This window comes from Oryctolagus cuniculus, chromosome X (assembly GCF_051225735.1).
Source record: "Oryctolagus cuniculus isolate XC-2025 breed Fujian yellow rabbit chromosome X, ASM5122573v1, whole genome shotgun sequence".
In the NCBI taxonomy this organism is placed as follows: domain Eukaryota; kingdom Metazoa; phylum Chordata; class Mammalia; order Lagomorpha; family Leporidae; genus Oryctolagus; species Oryctolagus cuniculus.
The window spans coordinates 1,391,580-1,415,821 of record NC_142888.1 but is presented as its reverse complement, the minus strand read 5'-3'; the positions used below and the strand labels follow the sequence as shown (position 1 = coordinate 1,415,821).

The window sequence follows — 24,242 nt, the reverse complement described above, 5'->3', positions numbered from 1 at the left end:
CCTGTCATTTAAAGTGACTCCTGTCTTTTATCTGTGACACTCATGCCTACACCCTGGGAATGAGGACACTGAGCAGCTCCTGATATTCAACAGGATAACTACTAAAATCTCTTTGGATTCTTTATGGCCATGATCCCACGGCCATGGATAATGAGAACTTGATATGCACAGTCTTTGGATCTCCTACCATGAGGAAACATTCTTAACTTTCTGGGGATCTTGACTGAGTTTTGAACAGGTAAGTGACAGGGAAGGAGGTATACAACAAAGTTAGCCATAGAGTCAGTGTGTAATACAGTCATCTGGTAAATGGCAAATGAGTCTTTTAGATTTTCCAAAGCCAAATCAAGAGGGCAGGGGAGGGTAGTCTTAGAATTTTCTAAAGTGGTTGTAGAAATGAAAATCAATCAGAAAAAAATGAATTCCTTAAAAACAAGGGCAAAGTCATTTATCTGGAAGGGAAAATACTACTACAGAAGAGGGTTTCAGTGAATAAGAACTTGAGATAAAAGTAAAAGAGGATAACTATTCATAGAATTGTTTGAAAACATATAAATGGCAACATTACTCCCATGATTCCTAATTCTGGGTCTCTGGATACTGTAAAATCACAACACTTTCAGTGTATCTTTAACAGATTTTTAGGGACATATTAACAAAATGTACAAGTTTTGATTTGGCTGTAATGTTCTAAGAGAACTAAATTTCTCTAGGATTAATGAATAACGTTTCTTTATTTAATTTACTTAAAAAAATCTTTCTAAAATCTGTTTGCATATCTGTCCTCTCCAGGATGAACTTAACTTTCTATTGGTTCAGCAGATTGTTTACGGTTTTCTTCTTCTTTTTTTTTTTTTTTTTGTCTTCCCTTTTCAGTGCCCAACCCAAGTTCAAAGGCTGATGAGAGAGCAAAACTCCAGGGAAAGTCACTCAGTGGATGGGATCTTGGTGCACCGGGAAAGATGTCAGGTTCTTCCTGGCTCCTTCTCAGCCTTGTGGCTGTCACTGCTGCTCAGTCTACCATCGAGGAACTGGCCAAGACATTTTTGGAGAAGTTTAACCAGGAAGCTGAAGACCTGTCTTATCAAAGTGCACTTGCTTCTTGGGATTATAACACCAATATTACCGAAGAGAATGTCCAAAAGATGGTGAGTTTTCATGGTTACATGGGGCTCTTTTTGTTTCTTAAAGATTATATAAAACTGAAAATAGAAATCAAACAAATGCTCTGAGCTATGAGGCTGGATGTTTGCCTCTGCATCTCTGATTCTGGAGTCCCAGATGACTAAATTTAATTGACCTTGGGGTTCATTTGGAAAGTTTTTATGAAATAATTCACTGGTCTCCAGATTCTAGGAAACAAGTGACTATGCTTTATAACGTTACCACCATAATTCTCAAAGACTTTATGGAAATGTCATAAGTTATTGAGTTAATAATTTCCTCTTGCCCAAAGTGTCAACAAGAATATCTGAAGATTTTCTACAAATGATCCATTAAAACTGAATAAATTAAACTGGAGGCTTAGTGAAAGAACTAGGTAGTAATTAAGCTACTCATGGGTAGGGTGAGTCTGGACTTGGGAATTCCTTCTCTTATTGTCACGGAGCTCTGAGGGACTCTCAAAGGTCACAGCAGAGCCCTCCAAGAAAAACTGTAATTAAACAAGTTTGGAAAAATCTCAGAACATTCTGGGACTGTGAGATGCTTTATTTGACAAGTGCAAAGATTTAAGAATTTTTTTTTCTCCGCCATAAGATTATGGGTTACTTCTCTTGATAGGGAGATAAGACATGAGCCTACCTGTGTAGGAAGGGCCAGAGAAAAAATGAGAATTTCTGTGTAGTGGAATGAGGAAAATGTAGAAGCAAGCCAGCAATTACATATCTAAAGTCTTGCTCTTCAATAACCTTGTTGGGTGGGTCTTTTGTGAGATTGAATGAGGGAAGAAATGTAGTAACAAGCTATCATTTACATATCAAAAGTCTTATCGCTGTTAATAACCTGGTTGGTTGCATCCCAGCCCTCTCCCTAAGGGCAGTTTAGGGGAATCTGAACTGCCCTGCACTAAAGGGGCTGTCAGGAAGCTCTGGGAGGAATTCTAGCAATTCTAAACCCAGGAAGCCCTCCAGCCAGGAGACCGGCCAGACAGCCCGGCAGGAGAGGGCCCATGCCCGAGTGTGTGAAACTCCAGCTGCCTTCAGACTGGGCTCCCAGCTCTTTACTGAGATGCCCACCTGATTTGTCAGATGTGTGCTCTTCATTATCTCTTTTCATTAAACTGTTCCTCAATATTCACTTGAAAAAAAAAAAAAAGGAAGACCGAAAACAAGAAAAAAGAACTTCTCTCACAGATGCCAAAGAAATACCCTCTAAACTTGATAGCTGGAAAATTGCACATTATTTGAGAAAAGGTCTTTTTGTGGTACTGGTTCAGCAATACTTTCCTACAAATAGGTAGTTGGGAAAGTTTTTTTTTTTTTTTCCCAAATGGTTAGTGCGTTGCATATTTAAATTAAATTATTCACGGAACAGATCAAATCTGAGACTTACTGTGTTATTCGAAATTCCCCCCAAAGAGATTATTTTTTCTGTTTTTCTAAAATTCAAGGAACCTAGAGAGTTTTTGACAGGCCAATATTGTCAGAAGAGGTCTTGTTTCCTCACACTTTGGCCTTACCTCTCTTCATCTCTTCGTGTTGGCTTTCTTCGCAATTGTGAGTTGATTTCTGTTGGAGGTGACTGCAGTGTATTGTGTGTCTGCCTGCATTTTCTGCTGAATACTTCATGAACAGTGATGAAGAGTACACTAGCGTCAAGCCTCAGGTGTGGAGCCAGACTGTCCGCATCTAAATCCTGCTTCCACTGCTCGTTAGCTAGGTGAACTTGAGCTACTTCATTAGACTCCCTGGGCCTTAGTTTTTACAGCTCTGAAAAAGAAAATAGCACCCCTACCTGTCTCAGAGGGCTCCTGTGAAGATCGAATTGATACACAAAACCACCACAATCGAGCTTTATCTGTGTGTGCACACAAGAACACTAAGACATTGCCATTAGTGTGATGGGGAGTTAGGACTTTTAAAGAGACGTAACTGTTCTGTTGAGATCTGGATGCTAAGAATGTGTATTATGGGATGAGATGTAGTGATGTGTGCCAAAACCGTCTTTGGATCATTACAACACTCACTTTTCGATTGTACCAGTAGAGTAGAGCAAAACTCAGGAATGAAAGAGTGTTAAGCTATTAAGTGTGGCTAGACTGGAAGAAAGTCCAAGCTTTTTAAGGAAGAAGTGAGAATATTTGGGGCAGGCATTGTGGCATAGCAGGTAAAACTATTTCCTGCAATGCTGGTGGGATGCCAGTTACTGTCCCAGCTGCTCTACTTCCGATCCAGCTCCCTGCTAATGGCCTGGGAAAGCAGCAGAAGATGGCCCAAGTGCTTGAGCCCCTGCACCAATGCGAGAGACCCAGATGAAGGTCCTGGCTCCTGGCTTCGGCCTGGCCCAGCCCCCGGCCATTGTGGCCATCTGGGGAGTGAGCCAGCAGATGGAAGATTTCCCTCTGTCTCTCCCTCTTTCTTTAACTCTGACTTTCAAATCAATAATTTTTTTTAAAGAAAAAGTGAGAATATTTAAGTCTAAGAAGACAGCAAGGGTCCCAACACCTCCTTCCTCAGGCAGTAGTGGAGGCTGCATTAACGCACTTAAGTGCTGCTGTGGGTTTACCTGCAGAGGGAGACAATGGCAGCAATGGCTTCTACTCTCATTGAGATCCCCTGGTTCAGTGGACACCATGGCAGGGTCTACCAAAAGTAACAAGCTGAGCAGGCCGCTGAGATACAAAGGTAGGGAATGCAGTGTAGGGTGGTCACATATACGTGTCTGATACAGTAAGTGTGCACTCGGGGACCAGACAACCAGCCTCTGCTCAAATCCTAGCTCTGAATCTTTTAATTTTTTTTTTTTTAAATTTGTCAGGTTAGAAAGGAGAGAGAGAGAGAGAGAGCTTTCATCTGCTAGTTCACTCCTCCAAACACTTGGGCCATCTTCTGCTGCTTTCCCAATTGTATTAGCAGGCAGCTGGATGGGAAGCGGAGCAGCTGGGACTTGAACCTGCACCCATATGAGATGCTGGCATCCCATGGAGTAGCTTTACCCTGCTATGCCACAATGCTGGCCCCCAGCTCTAAATTTTTTTTAAAGATTTATTTATTGGAAAGGCAGAGTTAGAGAGAGAGGGAGAGACAGAGAGAGAGAGAGAGAGAGAGAGAGAGAGACCTTCCATCTGCGGTTCATTCCCCAGATGGCAGTAATGGCCAGGGCTCGGCCAGGCCGTAGCCAGGAACCAGGAGCTTCTTTCAGGTCTCCCAGTGGGTGGCAGGGCCCAAACACTTAGGCCATCTTGCACTGCTTTCCCAAGTGCATCAGCAGGGAGTTGGATCGGAAGTGGAACAGCCAGCACTCAAGCTGGCGTCATATGAGATGCCAGCATCATAGGCAGCAGCTTTGCCTGCAGGCTACATCGCTGGCCCCTAGCTCTGAATCTTGTAAGCTGAAGATTTTGAGCAAGTTTCTTAACTTCCTTGTGACCCATTTTCCTCATCTGTAAGATGAAGATTATTAACATAATACTAGTGATATATACTATACAAGATTACTAAGTTTAGTGAAGGTGTTTGGCACGAATACATACGCACAGAACTCATTTTCAAAAAGTTCGTGGAAAATGAGTATTATGAAAAAATTGGGCATGAATTTCGATGCTCTTTTAACTCTATTTAACATAAACTTTATGCAGTCCCCTCGTGTGTGTGTGTGTGTGTGTGTGTGTGAGAGAGAGAGAGAGAGAGAGAGAGACTTCATATCGTGTCTGGCACTTAACCTTCTCTATATCAACATGGAAAACAATAATACTATCATTCCTTCTGGAGAGCCCATAGTTTCAATACTATCTCCAGTGGGAAGAAGTTCTAAAGTAAAGATTCAGTTGAAAAAAATCTGAGCTCCTTCTGAGATTCAAGGACCAGCTGCTGGAGGAACATGAAGGTGGGGCAATGCAGTTCCCAGAAACAGTCACGGTGTTCTTCTCTTTCTTCTTGGCCTGCGGGCAGCAAAGAACCCAGGGTCAGGAATTAAGAAATATCAACCTCGGTCTGTATATCTGAAACTGTCCTGCACAAAGGGGAGAATTTGTTCCCATACATTTGTATACTATTGACTTCACCCTATGTTTTATCCTGGGCCAGCATCCGTTTTTATAAGGCACATTGACTCACTAAGTTAGCAACAGTGTGGGTTTATTTTAATGAGACTATCTGGTGATCTAGTGTATCTTCTTTGGGGTTAACTAGAAATGAATTTCTTGGACATTGAAAATGACTTGCTCTATACTCCCCAGTCTCTAACATTTGTTGAACAATAATCCACTCATAATTGAACATAAGTAAAATGTTAGCAATTACCATTAATATTCTTAGGACCACATAGTGTTTTGTTTTTGTTTTTGGTATGGCTCTTTTCAGTTTACTACAGGAAGGAGGAAACTAGTCCAACTAGTCCAAGTTAAAAGCGGACCCCAAATGGTTACATCATACAAGCTGTGAGGTTTTTAAACTTGTGACAAGGGACAGAAGGGCATTTCTACTCATTGCAAGGGAATCCTCACTTAAGTTTCTCTGAGCCACAGCACTTAGCCCGTGAACCTTCAGCTGATCGTCCTTAGCCAGTCCAGTCTCTGCCAGGAACTGGCGTATGCTCTTGCGCTGGTTGCCCTGTAGCTGAATTACTTCTCCATATTCTGGACGCTCAATTGCAGTACCATTGCAGGCAGATTTCTTCTTAAACGCCTTCACCGTTTTTTTTTTTTTTAAATCATAATCATCAGTGATCCCTTGGACAGTAGTAAGGGTCCTCCTGCCATTTCTCTGTTGAATTCTTAGATGGATATAATCCTCAGTGCCAGCAGGAAGCAGGTCATCACCCTTACTTGCATCAGGAAGGGGGTCAAGAGAGGAGGTTCTAGATAGTGGGCATACGATACGAGTCCTTTTCCTCCGTGGAAACGGCCTGTGGAAGGCTGCGGAGGGAGAAGGCGGCGGGGGGGTGGGGGGGGGTGGGTGTAGTGTCGGAAAGCGAGGGTGCTCGAGGGGGAGGCTGCCCAGTTCTCAGCAGCTGCGCAGTGACTGGGGCACACATAGAATTTCTACTCTTGGTTTTCTGATAGGTTTATTACCTCACAGAAGTTTTGCAAACTATTTACAGTTTTTATGTCATAAACGTGTTTTTCGCAGAACATTAGTACATAGACAATTGTTTAGAAAACAAACTCGCACTCCCATATGGGATGCAGGCATCCCGAGCAGTGGCTTAGCCCACAGTGCCAGAACGCCAGCCTCTGCTGGACCATTTTTGTGCCTGGAGAGAGCAAGAGGAAATAGAAGAGGCGACCTGTTCACTGCTGCAGTATTTGGCAGTAACTACTAAAGCTGCCCCAAACACCAGTCCACACAGCCGAAGTATTGAGGGTGGAAGGTCTCTAGGAACACTTTGTAAATATTTCTTGCCAAGTTACCGGAGGCTGGGAAGAGAGAGCAGAAGGCACTCACTTATTCTTTGGCTGGTCTCTAGGGCTTCTTCAGGCTTCTGTTGCTGGGGCCACAGATTCCTCAGGTATCCCCTGTAAATCTAATCCTATTTCTATTTTGGATTCATATTCCCATTTAGCTTCCTGTTCCTCTTTTAGATTTCAGAACCTAGTCTTCTGTCTCTAGGCCCAGAGCCTCAATGAACTCTGAGCAGGGTAGTTCTGAGCCACTTTCTCTACCTAAGGAAGAAGGCCAACTTAATCCTGGTTTTTAATGAGTCTGTCCCATACTTCCTGACACATAAATATCTATACACAGGTGTAGGAGTGGAGGAAGATCACCATGCTGCAAGTACAGTGGAATTCAGAAGTGAGCACTTTTTTCCCATGACAAAATATAGAAAAAATTAAAATATTAAAAAATTTAAATTTTAGGTTATTAAACCTAACATCTAAAATGAAGAAAAGAAATGGACATTGGTGCAGCCTGGCTTCAGCCTGGCACAGACACAAGTATTGCAGGCATTTGGGAAGTGAACCACCTGATGGGAGAGTTCTGTCTATCTGCCTTTCAAATAAATAAAATAAAGAAGATAAAGAAAATAATTTTGAATCCTAAAATAGAGGCTGGAATTCATATTCACATGTCCTAGGTTAGCTACTTTATTGAATAGAATAAATGTTATTTATTTATTTACTTAGAGAGGGAGATATCATCCTATCTGTTTGTTCACTACCCAAATGCTCACAATGACTGTGACTGGGCTGGGGCTGAAGCTAAGAGTTGAGAACTTGATCCAGGTCTCCCACATGGATGGCAGGGACCTAATAACTTGAGCTGCCACCTGCTGCCTCACAGGATGCATGTTAGCAGGAAGCTGGAATCAGGACTGGAGCCAGAATTCAACCCAGGCACTCCGATATGGAATGTGGGCATCTTAACCAACGTCCTAAACACTGTGCTAACCATCCCACACTCCCGAGAATAAGTGTGTTTTTAAAATACACAAATATGGGGATATTTTAAAATGTAGCCAAGGTAGCTTTCATCTTTGAACCTGCTGTGACTTTGAGAGCTCTATCTGGAAACTGAACCAGCAATGGGACCTGAGGGTGCAGGTTTTCTTGGGATCTTGTCGAATTCCAAGGTACTGGATGAATGCTAAGGTTCCCTGCAGTTTTTCATTTTCTGTCATCAGGGAACTCTCACACCTATAGGAGAAGTGATTTAGAGGTTGCTGAAAGAATATCATCGGTCTAGGGGTGGTGGCCTATAGGAAAAGAGAAAATGAGAGATCAGTATTTTATTTTATTTTTATAGAAAGCTTTTATTTAATAAATATAAATTTCATAAGTACAACTTTTGTATTATAGTGGTTCTTCCCACCATGCCCACTCTCCCACCCCCAAACCATCCCACCTCCTACTCCCTCTCCCATCCCATTCTTAAGATTCATTTTTAATTATCTTTATATACAGATCAACTCTATACTAAGTAAAGATTTCAACAGACTGCACCCACACAGACACACAAAGTATAAAGCACTGTTTGAAGACTAGTTTGACCGTTAATTCTCATAGTTCAATACATTAAGGACAGAGGTCCTACATGGGGAGCAAGTGCACAGTGACTCCTGTTGTTGGTTTAACAATAGACACTCTTATTTATGAAGTCAATGATCACCCGAGGCTCATGTCATGAGCTGCCAAAGTTATGGAAACCTCTTGAGGCCACAAACTCCAACATTATTTAGACAAGGCTGTAATCAATGTGGAAGGTCTCCTAGCTACTGGTTCACTCCGCAGATGGCCACAATGGCTGGAGCTGGGCTGATCCAAAGCCAGGAGCCAAGAGCTTCTTCCAGGTCTCCCATGCAGGTGCAGGGGCCCAAGGACTTGGGCCATCTTCTACTGCTTTCCCAGGCCACAACAGAGAGCTGGATCAGAAGTGAAGCAGCTGGGACTGGAACCAGTGCCCACATGGGATGCTGGCACTGCCGGCGGTGGGTTTACCTGCTACGCCACAGCGCTGACTCCATGGGGGAATTTTTTATCTCATGGGGTTGTTAAGAAGATATGAATAATGAGGTAAATTCTTTGCAAAGTGTTCTACATTCATCCAACTCCTACCTACTTTAAGGTCCGTCTTAAGGCCCACATCTTCTCTGAGGACTTGGCCAAATTTTGTCACCTGCGTAAGTTCTCCTTCTTATAAAAGAAACTGCTTGGTCCACCCATAGCTTATACATTGTTATATACTCTTATGCTTCATTAATGAGACATTTATAATGCGTATGTTCTCTGACAAAATTGTAAGCAACTTGAGGACAAAGACTTTTTCTCTACAAGTAGGAAAATAAAATTTATTGAAAGCTGAGGATGTGTCAAGCACTCTGGTAAGCATTTTATTATTTTTTAATTCTAATCCTTACAACAATATTTTGAGTTGAATCTCTTTGCTAACTCTCATTTTTCAGATAAGGTAACTGGCTCAGAGAGGTGAAGTGATTTGCCCAAGGTCACATAGTTAGTCAAGGTGTCTGACTCCAAGAATGGAGATTTTACTAGCCTTATATGCTGTCTTTTCTGCGTGAGCTATAGCAATAGTATCTGCCAAGTAGTTGCTCATTTGATCTTTGATAAATGGAAGTGAATTTGTGCATTGAGAGAAGACTATACTAGAGTAGTCTGGAAATGCCTGCCTTCCTACCGAAATTCAAGATGGGGGAAATGTGTGTCCTGGCTTCATGATTTGCACTGGTAAAAAAATCACCATGACTACAAGATGGCCATATTTGGAGCAGCATTCTTTTGGGATCATAGTTTAAGATCAGAATCCCTGTAGCAGATCGGGGCACCTAGGAGCTTATTGTGGACTGGCTCTCATCTCTCATGAGTCCCATCATCAGGAGGGGCTGTATTCCTATTATGTCCACTCTGAGCTTTCCTGGGTTCTCTTTTAGAGCATTCGTGCTTGATTCTTTGGCCAGCTCACCCACGTCACAGCACTAATTCCATAAATTGCAGGGCCCCTAATGTGAATTATCTGTGAGAATTTACTTCCAGTTCTGGGGACAGGACCCCTGGGAAAACTAGGCACTGGGCCAAAAAGAGAGAGTGACCAAGAGTGGCCTGGTCACTCTTAACCTAAACCTTGACCTTGAGCAAAGTAGAGAACTAAGCCACTCAGGAAACATTAGATGTTGCACCAGATGTTCTTTGAACTATATTTCTGCTCCGTTCAAGCAGTGCTATTGCAACTTCGAGTCTATTTTTTGTCATTTCAGAATGATGCTGAGGCCAAATGGTCTGCCTTTTATGAAGAACAGTCCAAGCTTGCCAAAACGTATCCGTCACAAGAAGTTCAGAATCTCACAGTCAAGCGTCAACTGCAGGCCCTTCAGCAGAGTGGGTCATCAGCGCTCTCAGCAGACAAGAGCAAACAAGTATGCTTATGAACATTTCAGTACTGATCCCAAGAGATGAAATGTTTAGGAAGTATTAAACATTAATATCACCCATAGCTGCTTCCTTTATCTGCAAAGATAGCAATACTGACTTTAGAAAGAACTCTGCCCAGGTAGGGTGACCATATCATTTGTCATCCAAACTGGAATCGTTTTGATAGTGAATGGGGACACTGGAAATAATTACATTCAGACACAATATTAAATTGGGATTGTCCCTAGCCTTGTGGTGGGTATGGACACCCCACGCAGAGGTCACCTTCCAGGGAGGATCTGACAGCCTAAAAGAACATTCTTTGTCTAGGAAGGCACTTCAGAAAGTTTGGCAGAGATTAGAATTAAAAGATAATTTTATTTCCGTGTCAACATTTCTTTGAAATCTGTGTATAATTTTTTTCATACTATGCATTTCCCATGAACCTCTGAAAAGCCCTTTGTCTGCCAGTGATTCTTGTCTACTCCCCTGCCCAGAGACATTTGACAATGCCTGAAGACATTTGTAGCCACTGTGGCTGAGAAATGCTGTCAGCATCTAGTGGGTAGGGATGTTCCTGAACATTCTGCAATGAACAGCATAGCCAACAACAAAACATTATGTTGTCTCAAGTGTCAATAATTTGCAAGTGTGAGAAGCCTCATATGTTGTTCAGTTCTTCCCCCTTTCATTCTTGGTTGTCCTCTGCAATTTCTTTTTTTTTTTTTAAGATTTTTATTTATTTGAAAGGCAGAGTTACAGAGAGAGAGAGAGAGGGAGAGACAGAGAGAGAGAGAGAACCATCTGCTGGTTCATTCCCCAGATGTCTGCAATGGCTAGAGCTACACCGATCCAGTGCCAGGAGCTTCTTCCGGGTCTCCCATGCAGGTGCAGGGGCCCAAGGACTTGGGCCATCTTCTACTGCTTTCCCAGGCCATAACAGAGAGCTGGATGGGAAGTGGAGCAGCTGGGACTCGAAACGGCGCCCATATGGGATGCCGGCACTGCAGACGTCGGCTTTACCTGCTACGCCACAGCGCCAGCCCCTGCAGTTTCTTTAAACAGTCATTAACAGCCTCAGGTCAGGCTACTTCAGGGATGCCCTCCAGTTGATGGAACATTGACTCCCCATTGAGTGTGAAATGTCTTAGCTCCTCTTGGCTCCACTTTCTGGTGCCCAGCTGCTCTTTCCCACAGTGGTCTCTAAATGAAGGCAGCTGATTTTTAAAAACTGCTTGAGTCTTTCTTTCTCCAGGCTAACCATGTTTCAGGCAGTCAGCTTCCCCCTCTGCAGTGCTTTCGAGTTCCCTCAGCAGTCCTGGTTGTTGTGTTTTCGTCATCAGTAACCTTGAAGTGAACACAGCACTCCCGGTGGCTTCTGCTCTGTGAGGAGGGGATCAGGAGGTTAGCACACATGCTGTGCTGTACATCTAAGGCAGTCTAGGCCTGTATGAGGGGACTTCAAGAAGCTCATGGAAAAATGGAAATAAAAGACACATTTATCTTGGTGTCAACCATTTTTTGAAATTCATGCATGGTTTTTTCACAATAAGTACCTTTTATGAGGTTTTTGAAGACCTCCATGTTAGATTTTTTTTTTTTTTTTGACAGGCAGAGTGGACAGTGAGAGAGAGAGACAGAGAGAAAGGTCTTCCTTTTTGCCGTTGGTTCACCCTCCAATGGCCGCCGTGGCCGGCGCGCTGCGGCCGGCGCACCGCGCTGATCCGATGGCAGGAGCCAGGAACCAGGTGCTTTTCCTGGTCTCCCATGGGGTGCAGGGCCCAAGCACCTGGGCCATCCTCCACTGCACTCCCTGGCCACAGCAGAGGGCTGGCCTGGAAGAGGGGCAACCGGGACAGAATCCGGCGCCCCGACCGGGACTAGAACCTGGTGTGCCGGCGCCGCTAGGTGGAGGATTAGCCTAGTGAGCCGCGGCGCCGGCCTTTTTTTTTTTTTTTTTTTTTTTTGTAGCTAAATGCCATGGTTGGCTCATAGCAACTTCACTGTCAAGGAAATATCCAAATCTCACCCACCAACATTGCTCTAATATAGTGCCTTTTAAATTGTATTCTTAGATATTTTATGCAAATTCAAAAACCCTGTTAAAATAGCATCTCACATCCCATCCCTGCAGGTTAGGACCCAGCAAGCTCTCTTCTGCAAAGGGAGAGATAGTATCTTCAGTTTTGTGGGCCATATTGTCTGTGTCACAACTCGGCAACTCTGCACTGTAGCGGGCGGTCTGCCAAAGCTAATATAGAAATGAATGACTGGCTGTGTTCCAGCAAAACTTTACCCAAACAGGCAGAAGACAGGGTTTGGTCTGCAGACCATAGCTTGCAGAAGACCCCTGATAAAGCCTATTGAAATACTTTTATCTAAAATATTTCGCTATTTAACCTCAAAATCTTCTTCCTCAGTTGCTTCTCCTTTGGAACTGTGTATATTCTAGTCTACATTTATAAAAATAAAAATACACGATAAGGACAAAGATAAAAAAGCCATATGGTGTGTATCTTTCTACAAGTTGATATTTATTATTCCACATTCTTCTGTCCAATTATCCAGCTAGTTATTAATCTACTTTAATTTATTCCTTCTACGTCTCTGCATGTTTCTCATAAGGATGCCATGAGAAACTTTGCCCCCTTCCAATCTAGGCAGCCTGGTCTGGCCTAGAGGAAACCTGGACAGTTGATGTTTAAAAGATCCCCAGATAATTCTAATGTGCAGCTAGGACTGAAAAAAACCACTGAAATGCATGTAAGAATTGGACGTGCTGGGGAAAAGGAGGGACTCAAGGGTACATGGACTAAGTGGAAAGGAAGCTTGAAGAGGCAGGTAGAGAAAGAGACTATGAGGGGTTTTGTTGCAAGGTAAGGAATTGATATTTATTGTTTTGGACTGCAGGATCGTGTGGAAATTTTACACAAAGAATTTATTTCAAAAGCCAAAGAATAGCGAAAGAGGGAAAGTAGAAGGGGAAACACATCCTGATTCCAGAGTTTTTTAAAACATGTGTGGGAGAAAACTAGTCCTTTCTGTCTCTCTCCTTCCCCTTTTTTCTTCCTTCTTCCCTCTTCCTTTATTTCCAGTCCATTGCAGATCAATACTTGGTTAATTGATTATATGCTTAATTGACATGGAAATATCAACTTGTTTCAAAAAGTTTATTATCATCTATTCTTTCAAATCATGTGCATATCAAAAGATGGGAACCTAGGGGCCACTGTTGTGGCATAGCTGGTAAAGCTGCTGCCTATAATGCCAGCACCCCATATGGGCTCAGGTGCAAGTCCCAGCTATTCCATTTCCAATCAAGCTCCCTGCCAATTACCTGGGAAAAACAGGGAGCATGGCCCAAGTGTTTGGGTCCCTGCCATCCATGTGGGAGACCCAGATGAAGCTCCTAGCTCCTGGCTCAGCCCTGGCTGTTGCAGCCATCTGGGGAGTGAACCAGTGGATGGAAAATCTCTTTCTCTCCCTCTCTCTGTAACTCTGACTTCCAAATAAATAAATAATTTTTTTTTAAAAAAAGATGCAAACAAACCATCTTCTGTCTTGTACTGTGGCCACACTGAAACCAGGAGCCAGGAACTCCACCCAGGTCTCCCACATGGGTGGCAGGGGCCCAAGTACTTGAGCCATCATTTGTTGCCTACCAGGATGTGCATTAACAGGAAGCTGGATCAGAAGTGGAGCAGCCGGGACTGAAACTGGCACTATGATGGGGATGTTGGCATCACAAGTGGTGGATGAACCTGCTGCATCACAACGCCAGACCCTAGATTGAACGAGTAGCATTGCGTTACTCTGTTACCTTTACTTCCTTTTACCTACACGGTAAAGTTTAAACTCTTTTGCGCAGATGGTCCCTAATGATCTGCACCTGCTTACTTCTCCTTCCTCTTCCTTCCACTTCTCCCAGTGAACACCATCACTCTGGTTTCAGTCAACATCTTATCACCACCTGAAATTGCCTTGTCTTTTCCAACCTCCTGCTATCATTTAGGTACTACCCTCTAACTCCCTTCTCTACCTGGCTAATTCAAGATGGTTTTTTACTAAGAATGATTTATTTACTTGAAAGACAAAGTGACGGAGACAGAGAGAGAAAAACAGACAGATTTTTCTATTTACTGGCTCACTCCTTAAATGTTCACAACAGCCAGGGCCAGGCCAGGCCGAATTAAAGAGCCAGGAAGTCCACCCTGGTCTCCCCTAAAGGTGACAAAAACACAAGTACTTGTGTCATCATCTACTACCTTCCAGGATGCTGGATCAGAAGCAGAGGTGGGACTAGATCCCAAGGACTTTGATAGCTGCTGTACCACAATGTCTGTCCCCAAGCATGGCACTCAATGTTCCCCCCTCTTCTGAATCTACAGGTTATTATCACTTTTTTTGTGACAATTATATCATTTGTCACTCTTAGTTACTGATTTCATGGCTCCCTTATCGTCCAATGATTTTGGTATTCATGAGGGCCAGTGACATGTTCATTTCAGAATTATCAGAGCATAGGACATTGTAGAAGCTGAATAAATGCTGACTGAAACAGTGCACTTTTCTGTATATGTGCAGATGAGCAAAATGGGGCTTTGATAGATCTGTTTCTATCAGTTCTTGATTTTTGGTGGATCTTGTATACATATTTTTATGTGTTATTAAGGACTTTGTGCTGCTTGAGAGTGAAGAAACAAATGAAATATTCCCTGTCTACATGCACAAAAGTATTTGGCAAAGAAGATGTGGAATTCTGTAATTTGGGGCAACAAAAATCATGTGGCCAAAAGGATAGCATTTTTTTTCTTAAAGATTTATTTTATTTTTTTGAAAGGCAGTGACTGCCACTGTGGCATAGCAGGTTAAGCCTCTGCCTGCAGTGCTGGCATTCCACATAGGTGCTGCTTTGAGTCCTGCCTGCTCCAAGATGTCTTGATATTAGCCTTCTCTTTAGGGTCTTTTCTATTTTTAACACTGTCACCTTAAATTTGCAGTTGAATACAATTCTAAGCACAATGAGCACCATCTACAGTACTGGAAAAGTTTGTAACCAAAGTAATCCACAGGAGTGCTTTTTACTTGAACCAGGTAGGTAATTTGTTTTGAGTGGTGATTATGAAATTTTCTTTTTTCTCTCAAATTTTAAAAATGAGATTGTGCTTTCCAGATGCATAATCCAAAGCCGGCAGACCCCAGACATGTGTCTTAGCAGATAGACACTGTGCTGACTTTTAACACAAGCTCATGGCAAGTTCTGTCACATCCGAGCAATTTTATTAAGTTAGTAATCAACTTATTTCAGTGGTTTAGCTTCTCTGCAGAAATATTTGAAAGTACAGTAGGGGGAGGAAATTAATGAATCAGGAGATTTTGTTTAATAACTTTCTGACTTTGATGTCTGCCAGCGTTACTTTGAATTCTTAAAATTCATGTAACTGTTTACAAATAAAAATTTTGCAAATCCGTGCTTACCTGCCCTTGGGTACTTTTGCTAACAGGTTTGGATGAGATAATGGCAAAGAGCACAGACTACAATGAGCGGCTCTGGGCTTGGGAAGGCTGGCGGTCTGTGGTTGGCAAGCAGCTGAGGCCTCTATATGAAGAGTACGTGGTCCTAAAAAATGAGATGGCAAGAGCAAACAGTAAGTCTGCTGTTCTGTGGCGGTTCTCATGTTCTGGGGGCTGCAGGACTATTTCTTAGACATCACCAAGCCTGCTTTTTGCTATCACAATAGCTCCAATTTAGTGATTATCTGCTGCATAATTTAGGTTACCTGTCCCTAGAAGAAGTTACTGGGGAATAAGAAAAGGTGAATTGGAGTTCTACAGTTTAAAGAGCTCAGGAATGACATTCAACTACAGGGTCTCAAATAAATTAGCCAGGAATTATGAATTATTAGTTTCCAGGAAGATCTTGGACCCTCAAGGTTTCCTGAAGGGTTGAGTGAGTGAGGATCTTAGTTCTCAGGTAGGATGAGAGAGACACTATCTGGAGATACAGACACCCCACCCCGTGTGACCATTGTTCATTCTCAAAGATCATGTGCATGTCTACCTCAGGGTGCTTTCCCAGAAGAGGAAAAGATTAGCTTATGCTGGAAACTTATTTCCTGCCAGTTGTAAATATAATGCAAAGCATATAGTCATAAACATCTTAAACATCTTTTTTAAAGATTTATTTATTTATTTGAAAGGCAGAGTTACACAGACAGAGGAGAGGCAGAGAGAGACAGAGAGAGAGGTCTTCTATCTGCTGGTTCACTCCCCAATTGACCGCAATGGCTGGAGCTGCACCTATCCAAAGCCAGGAGATAGGAGCTTCTTCCAGGTCTCCCACACAGGTGTAGGGGCCCAAGGACCTGGGCCTTTTTCTACTGCTTTCTCAGGCCATAGCAGAGAGCTAGATCAGAAGTGGAGCAGCTGGGACTTGAACCAGCACCCATATGGGATGCTGGCACTGCAGGCGATAGCTTTACCCACTACGCCACAGTGCCAGCCCCAGTCATAAACATCTTAACAGAGGAGGAAATTTCCATATTTCTTAATTTATTCTCCTGCCTTAATAATGATCTGATATCATGCTATTTTGAATGATTTTATGCTTTGGTGATTCACTGCCTTCTGGAATTGAGTAAGGAAGATTTTTATTTTCATTTTTTGTTTCTAAATTTCTCCCACTGTCACTGAAACTCATATTCTTATTTTTAAAAATAAAGAGTTCATTTTAAAAATACTTATTAATTTGAGAGAGAAATGGAGAGAACTCCTGTTTGCTGGTTCACTCCTCAAATGTCCACAATGGCTAGGGCTAGGTGAGGCTGAAGTCAAGAACCCAGAACTCAATCTGGGCATCCCATGTGGGTGGCAGGAACCCAATTACTTGGAAAGCAGCTATGCTCACCATTATACCACCAATGCACACAAGAATTCAATTACTTGAACCTCTTACACCATTGTCTCCCAGGCTCTATGTTAGCAGGAAGCTAGAGTAAGTAGCTAGAATGGGGCATTGAACCTAGGCACTTGGATATGGGACATAGGCATCTTAACCTGATTACTTAACCACTGGGCCAAATGCCCTCCCCTCACCAATGTTTTTTTTAAAGATTTTGTTTATTTATTTGAGAGGTAGAGTTACAGACAGTGAGAGGGAGAGACAGAGAGAAAGGTCTTCCGTCCTCTGGCTCACTCCCCAAATGGCCGCAAAGGCCAGAGCTGGGCCAATCCAAAGCCAGGAGCCAGGAGCCTCTTCTGGTCTCCCACGTGGGTGCAGGGGCCCAAGGACTTGAGCCATCTTCCACTGTCTTCCCAGGCCATAGCAGAGAGCCAGATTGGAAGAGGAGCGGCCAGGACTAGAACCGGCGCCCATATGGGATGCCGGCACCACAGGTGGAGGATCAACCCACTGCGCCACAGCACTGGCCCCATCCCCTCACCAATTTTTAAAAAGAATATCTAGTATATCCTTGTATCCAATGTCTACTTCTCTCCTCATGCTCCAGATCATCCTTTGCCAATGTGTATATAAAAATAAAACTTACTAAACTATATTTACAAACTTCATTAGTTAATACCTTAATACAGGGTCCTGTTTCTTGATGGTTAGCTACTAACTGAAGCACATAGAGAGGTTATATATATACACAGGATTTTCAAACAAATACAGGTCTACTGTAGCAATGTCCATGATGAGTTAAGCCACATATAAAAATATAAGGCCCTGAACAAAACGAGAATTAAGAAACTTAGAAATAGAATCATATCTCTTAAAACTAATGAGGCAAACTACCTTTAGGGAGAGTAGAAATACGGTGTGAACTTGGACAAGTGATTTAACCACTCTAAGCACAGGCTGTTGGTGGGAATGCAGACTGGTGCAGCCCCTGTGCAAGACAATATGGAGGTTCCTTACAAAATTAAAATTAGAATTATTGTATGACCCAACAATTTCTCTTCTGGGCATCTACTGAAAGGAAATTAAACTGCCACCTTGTGAAAGTATCTGCACTCCACATTCACTGTAGTATTGTTCACAATAGCCAAGATATGGAAACAACTAGGTGTCCATCAACAGACAAATGGATAAAGAAATTGGGTATCAATTATTACTGAGTCTGAATAAAGGAGATCCTGTCATTTGAATCAACATGGATGGTGCTGAAGATCATTATGCTAAGTAAAAATAGCCAGACACAGAAAGACAAACATTACATGATCTCACTTATATGTGGAATCTAAAAACAGAAAAGGTTAAATATACAGAGATAAATATTAAAACAGTGGGTAGCCAGGTTTAGGATGGGGAAGGAGGAAATGGAGAGATGTAGGTCAAAGGATACAAACTGGCAGATATGGCGACTGAACAAGTCCGAAGATCTAATTACAACATGTGAGCCAAGTTAATAATAATGTATTCAAGGTTTTTGCTAAGTAAGGAGCTTTCAGTAGCTCTTGCCTCAGAGAAAACTGTGTAATTCTGAGAGATGATGATGTATTCATCTTTTCACTATAATAACCATTGTACTATGTATATGTGTGTGTGTGCCTCATAACACTATACCATATACCTTTAGTATATACAGTAAAAGTTATTTTGAAAGTAAACATAGGCTGTTAATCTGCACAGTGGGGCTTATAATAATGTCAACCTTGTGAAGTTTTTGTGCTTATTCAATGAGATAATACATTTAAACTCCTGGCGTAGACCAAGTGCTCGATGGAATTACCTAGTGTTATTATTCATGTGCATCCCTTTGAATTGACTTTTAGAGGGGCGATAAAAATGTCATAAAACCTTTAGATTTCTTTTATCTTGTCTACAAGGCTAATCTACATGGAATGTGTTTTCTTTCTTTTCTTTATGTCTTCCTCCTCTTTACAAAAAAAACAGATTATGAAGACTACGGGGATTATTGGAGAGCAGATTATGAAGCCGAGGGGGCAGATGGCTATGACTATAGCCGCAGCCAGTTGATTGACGATGTGGAACGTACCTTCTCAGAGGTAACTGCGGAACTGTACACAGAGACAAATGGAGGGCAGTGCATAGGGAGGAGGCACAATGACTGAAGGCATTCTGATTTGTTCTTAGCAAACTGGTCAACCATTCCCAGGCCTCATAAAGCAATTATAGAGTTTGTTTTAGAGAAAAAGGCACCCCCTACCGATGATTAGAATTATTTTGCTAAAGAAAAAAAAAAGAATTAATTTGCTTTCCTCTTCTTTCCATCACTCAGCAGGATTAACAAGAGGAGTGGTCTTTAGATTGATAAGAAGGAATGGTGAGCTACCTGGGCCTGGCACTGTCTTCCTTTGGTAGCAGAGCCATTGCCTTTGCTTCCTTCCGCAGGACAGTTGATACTATTATTTCATTAGGCTTTGATCAAGAACTTTTTATAGTGAAGAAAGAGTCCTATGAACCATGAACTAGCTCATGGACGCTTACTCATTTTGACCTCTTCCCATCTCCCCTTCATCCCTGCATCTTCAAACTTCTCATGTGAAGCTACTCAGTCACAGCCACAGTTGGGCAGTGCCATTCAAAAGGGAAGACAAACAACACCCCCCCCCAAAATAAATGGGCAAATATTTGAATAAGTACATCATCAAAAATGAATACAAAAAAAGCAAGTAAAAAATTGTTAGGGAAATTCAAATTGAAACCATGATGAAAACCCACTACACATTCACCAGAATGGCTATTATAAAATGATTGACTATTAAGTATTGGGGAGGTTGTGGAGACACTAGAGCCCTCATACACTGCTGGCAGAAATGCAAAATGGAGCACTTTATAAAATAGTTTGACAATTTTTTAAAAATTTAAACATACATTTACCATGACTTAGTCATCCCACTCTTAGCTGACTATGTGAGACAAATGAAAACATATATCTGTAGAAAGACATACACACATATCCCTAGCAGCATTATTCATCATAGCTGCAAACTGGAAGCAACCTAGTTGTCCTTCAGCTGGTGAGTAGGTAAACAATCTGCTACATTCACAAAATGGAATAATATTTAGTAATAGAACAGAATCAACTATTGACAAATGCGCCTAATGGACCTATAGAATATTCTAATGAAAGAGGCCAAACACAAAGGTCACAAATTAAATGATTCCGTTTCTGTTAAATGAATAGGAAAAGTATATAAATTGTACCTCAATTTAAAAACAAAGAAAAAAGTGATCTTAAAAATGATTTTTTTTTTTTGCATTTTCTTTCATTTTGAGATTTGTGTTCCTCTAGGCATGTTTATCAATTTATGCAGTGAAGCTGGTCATCATCAGTATCTGGGAAGAAGGAATGTTTTAAATTTTCCACAATATTTGAGAGGAGAAGAAATAATTTCAGGAAATTTTACTTGTCTAAAGAAGCTCCTAGCTCTAGTATTGGGAATTGGAAAATGGAGTTAGATACTCTTGGTTTTAAACTCTTTCCTGGGGCTTTTCAGATTAAACCATTATATGAACAACTCCATGCCTTTGTGAGGACAAAGTTGATGGATGCCTACCCTTCCCGTATCAGTCCAACTGGATGCCTCCCTGCTCATTTGCTTGGTAAGAAGCCCCAGGATGTTTTTGTGTTCTTGGCTCTTAGTTATACACACCAACAGAATGTCTTTTTAAAGTGAGGCCCAACATAACACTTTTGAAAAAGGTTATCTGAATGAAGTTAGTAACATAGAAATCACATTTTGAAAGATTCATTCTTGATTACATTATAGGGGGTTTTGGTAGGTGTGAAGGGTTATTATGTTGGCCATAATCCAAAGGATAAAAGGATTAAGATGACTACAGAAAGAACTTCAGGGTCAAATGAGAGTGGAAGTGGGAAAAATACTTCTTAGTATTCAAGTTGATTAGCTGAGCTCTTGAGGTGGAGTTCAGTATTTTTGTGTCATATTGTCTGTCAGAAGAAAGAAGTTTGGCAAGCTGAGAGTGGTCAGCAGTGAGAAGGTGGCTTTCCAAAATTCAGGTACAGCCTTGGTGAAATCTTCCTAAGTTCTTTCTCTACTGCACAAATAGCTCTTGCTGAAAAGTACTTCATTTGGAATGAGTAATGAGTGAAGGAGAGTATGTATCCTCCCCTCTCCCACCCAGCTGTGGCTGGTAGTGAATTCTCCACGACTAAACTGCATTTCTATTAGTAGGAGAGACTATGAATGAAGGACCCTAAAGTGAAAAGACATCCTCTCCACAATATCCTCAATGAGTATTATTCAGTAATTTGTTTTCTGCTTAATTCATTGAGTCCAAAGTTTTTAATTCTGCCAATATTTCAAAACATAATTTTATTTCAAAGTTACCATAAGTGTTCTATTCACTGCTCAATTAGTTTTTATTGTTGTCCTATGTATAGAGCAATGGGACATAATAGATTAAACTTTTCTGATATGATGAGGCTCTCTTCCGTCCAAAGCAGACTAATCTATTACTGCAGGGCACCAGTTGTAGGACAGTTCTACATTACGTGGAACTGAATCAACAACCCTCTAATGCCTTCTATTCCTCACTCCTTTTTCCATGCTATAAGATTACCCAAAATATTCCAATTCTTATTCTACAAAATGACTTTTTAGGTATTTGTAAACTACCATCATATAAGAAGTAGCCTAGGACCTGGCACCAGAGCAAATACTAAATACATTTTGGTAACTGTTACTGTTATCATAGTGTATGCACTGTTTTCTTTTTTTTAAAGTTAAGTATCCTTCAGATTTTCAACTATTCCTTGCAATCCTACTTTGCTAATTGTTCTTCGGTCAAACTATACTTTGTCCATGTCCTTCTTCAACTGTCATGCTCAGAACCCAATAGTTAATTACAGAACAATTTTGACCAATATATGGAAAAACTACTACATTTGCCTTTATTCTAGGCATTATGATTCTATCACTTTAGCTCAAGGTCACGTTTGTGTGTGTGTGTGTGTGTTTAAAGTTTTATTTGTTCATTTGAAAGGCAGCATGATGGAGAGGAAAGAGAAAGAGAGAGACAGAGACAGAGATTTCTTCCATCTGCTGGTTCACTCTCCAAATGCTTGTAACAGCCAAGGCTGGGCCAGGTCAAAGGCAGAAGCCAAGAACTCCATCTGGGTGGCAGGAACTCAAGTACTTGGACTATCATCTGCTGCCTCCTAGGCACATTAGGAGGAAGCTGGATTGGAAGTGGAGCAGCTGGGACTCGACCTGGCACTCCAATATGGGAAGTAGGTGCCCCAAGTGGCAGCTCAACTCACTGTGCCACAATGCACAATGCCTGTTCCAACACATTTGTATTTTAGAAGCCCTGCCGTAGTGCTTATTGGATTGGGTCACTCTTGGTCTTTCACTGTGAACTGTGATCCAGCCTGATATCACATATATATTTCTATGGCAGTTAAGTTTTTCTCTAAAATATAATCATAAAACTTCACAGAAATCTACTAAATTTCATCTTTGAAAAAAATGCAGTACTTTTCATGTACTCGTGTTTCCCAATTTCTTTGGTGGTAAGATTTTGATCCTGCTATTAGCTTGGTTTTTTTTCTAGATCCATCTTCCATTTTAGGGTATCTGGCCTTGAAATACAAGTTCACATTTGTTTGAGATGCTTGAAAAACACTCAGTTAAGTGTATTAATATAGTAGTAAAGGCTGCTGCTGTGGCACAGTAGGTTGATCCTCAACCTGTGGTGTCTGCATCCCATATGGGCGCCGGCTCTAGTCCTGGCTGCTCCTCTCCCGATCCAGCTCTCTGCTATGGCCTGGGAAAGCAGTGGATGATGGCCCAAGCGCTTGGCCCCTGCACCCACGTGGGAGACCTGGAGGAAACTCCTGGCTCCTGACTTCAGATCAGCTCAGCTCTGGCTGTTGGGGCCATTTGGGGAGTGAACCAGCGGATGGAAGACCTCTCTGTCTCTCCCTCACTGTCTGTAATTCTCTCAAATAAATAAATAAAATCTTTAAAAAAATAGTAATAGAAGTGAAACTTAGTCACATGTTGGTAGAAGTTCATCATTTGAGATCTTATATGACTTCTTTTGAATCTGATACTGGCATTTCTAACAGATTAATTTGTAGTATTTTGTTCCATGGATGATAGAGTATCTAAATCTCTTTCTAATCCATAGTAGCTATGTTGTTCTTCATGTGTAATAAATTGTGCCTCTGAATTGTAATTCAAGATGGGAGAAACTGTGATAATTTTTAATAAGTTTTGCTTAAGCACATAATCTGTCATTTCACTCTTTTAGAGGAGATAGAAGAAAGAAATGTTGGAAATTTAAAATAAGAGTAGGAAAGAATGGAAACAGGGAGTGAAAGGGAAGCATAGAAATCAGATTATATTTAGAATTCTACTGTGTTGTCTGCTTACCAATCCTACCTCATGCACTATGTAAAATCAGGTCTGTATTTCTACTGTCTTTGTCATATATTAACAGATGCTTTTTTTAATAGGTGATATGTGGGGTAGATTTTGGACAAATCTGTACTCTTTGACAGTTCCCTTTGGACAGAAACCAAACATAGATGTTACTGACACAATGGTGAACCAGGTAGGAGGAAGAGACCTTAAAAATTAAAGCTAAATTCTCAACTTCATTTCTATTTATGCTAGCCTTCTGTTCTTATCTTTTGTATGTGACACCATGTAAACAGAAATTTCAGACATTTATGTCTTATCTAGGTGTATTGTTTATTAAAAATGATTTACAGTGTCACCTTTTATAACACGTGTGATGTTGATCTTGTTGAGAGCTACTCAAAATGGAGGTGACCTGTGTTTTCCATTAAACAGCAAGATGTGGAATTATCAACTGGCCATCACTGTTTCCAAAGTTAGTCATTGCTAAGTAATCAGTCAGTAATCTCTATGGCTAGTAAAAGTAAGACTGTCAGAATATTTTTGTGTATCAAAATAATCATTAGTGTTAAAATATTATAAGAATCTTTAAAATAATATTTAAATCACTCTTTTCTTACCATCTTGGTATAATTGTTTAAGTTATCTGTGTTCCTTCCACTCATGAAATAACATTATGGTTACAATTATGTATTTTTCATTATTCAACATTTCTGGGAAGAATTAATAATGACACTTGCATTTATCTTATAACATTTCTTCACATGGTTGTATCATAATTTACTTTACTGATACATTGCTGAATGTCTGGTAATTAATAGATTTAAATCTGCAAGTAGCAATGCCATGAATGTCTTCATGT

General features: G+C 41.3%; 1 protein-coding gene across 2 annotated transcripts in view; it reads left to right on the top strand.

The window, feature by feature from the left end:
* Positions 1 to 15: 15 nt before the first annotated feature.
* The window catches only part of ACE2 (angiotensin converting enzyme 2), a 47,352-nt gene continuing 23,125 nt past the window's right edge, over positions 16 to 24,242 (top strand). The window contains exons 1-8 of one of the 2 annotated variants that reach the window (XM_002719845.6): positions 16 to 238; positions 877 to 1,148; positions 9,871 to 10,029; positions 15,025 to 15,118; positions 15,529 to 15,672; positions 18,921 to 19,033; positions 20,489 to 20,594; positions 23,476 to 23,573. In XM_002719845.6, coding sequence (XP_002719891.3) covers positions 963 to 1,148; positions 9,871 to 10,029; positions 15,025 to 15,118; positions 15,529 to 15,672; positions 18,921 to 19,033; positions 20,489 to 20,594; positions 23,476 to 23,573 — 900 coding nt within the window. In that variant the 5' untranslated portion in view covers positions 16 to 238; positions 877 to 962. The remainder of the gene's footprint in view (positions 239 to 876; positions 1,149 to 9,870; positions 10,030 to 15,024; positions 15,119 to 15,528; positions 15,673 to 18,920; positions 19,034 to 20,488; positions 20,595 to 23,475; positions 23,574 to 24,242) is intronic. The other variant, XM_051826945.3, reaches the window with a different exon arrangement.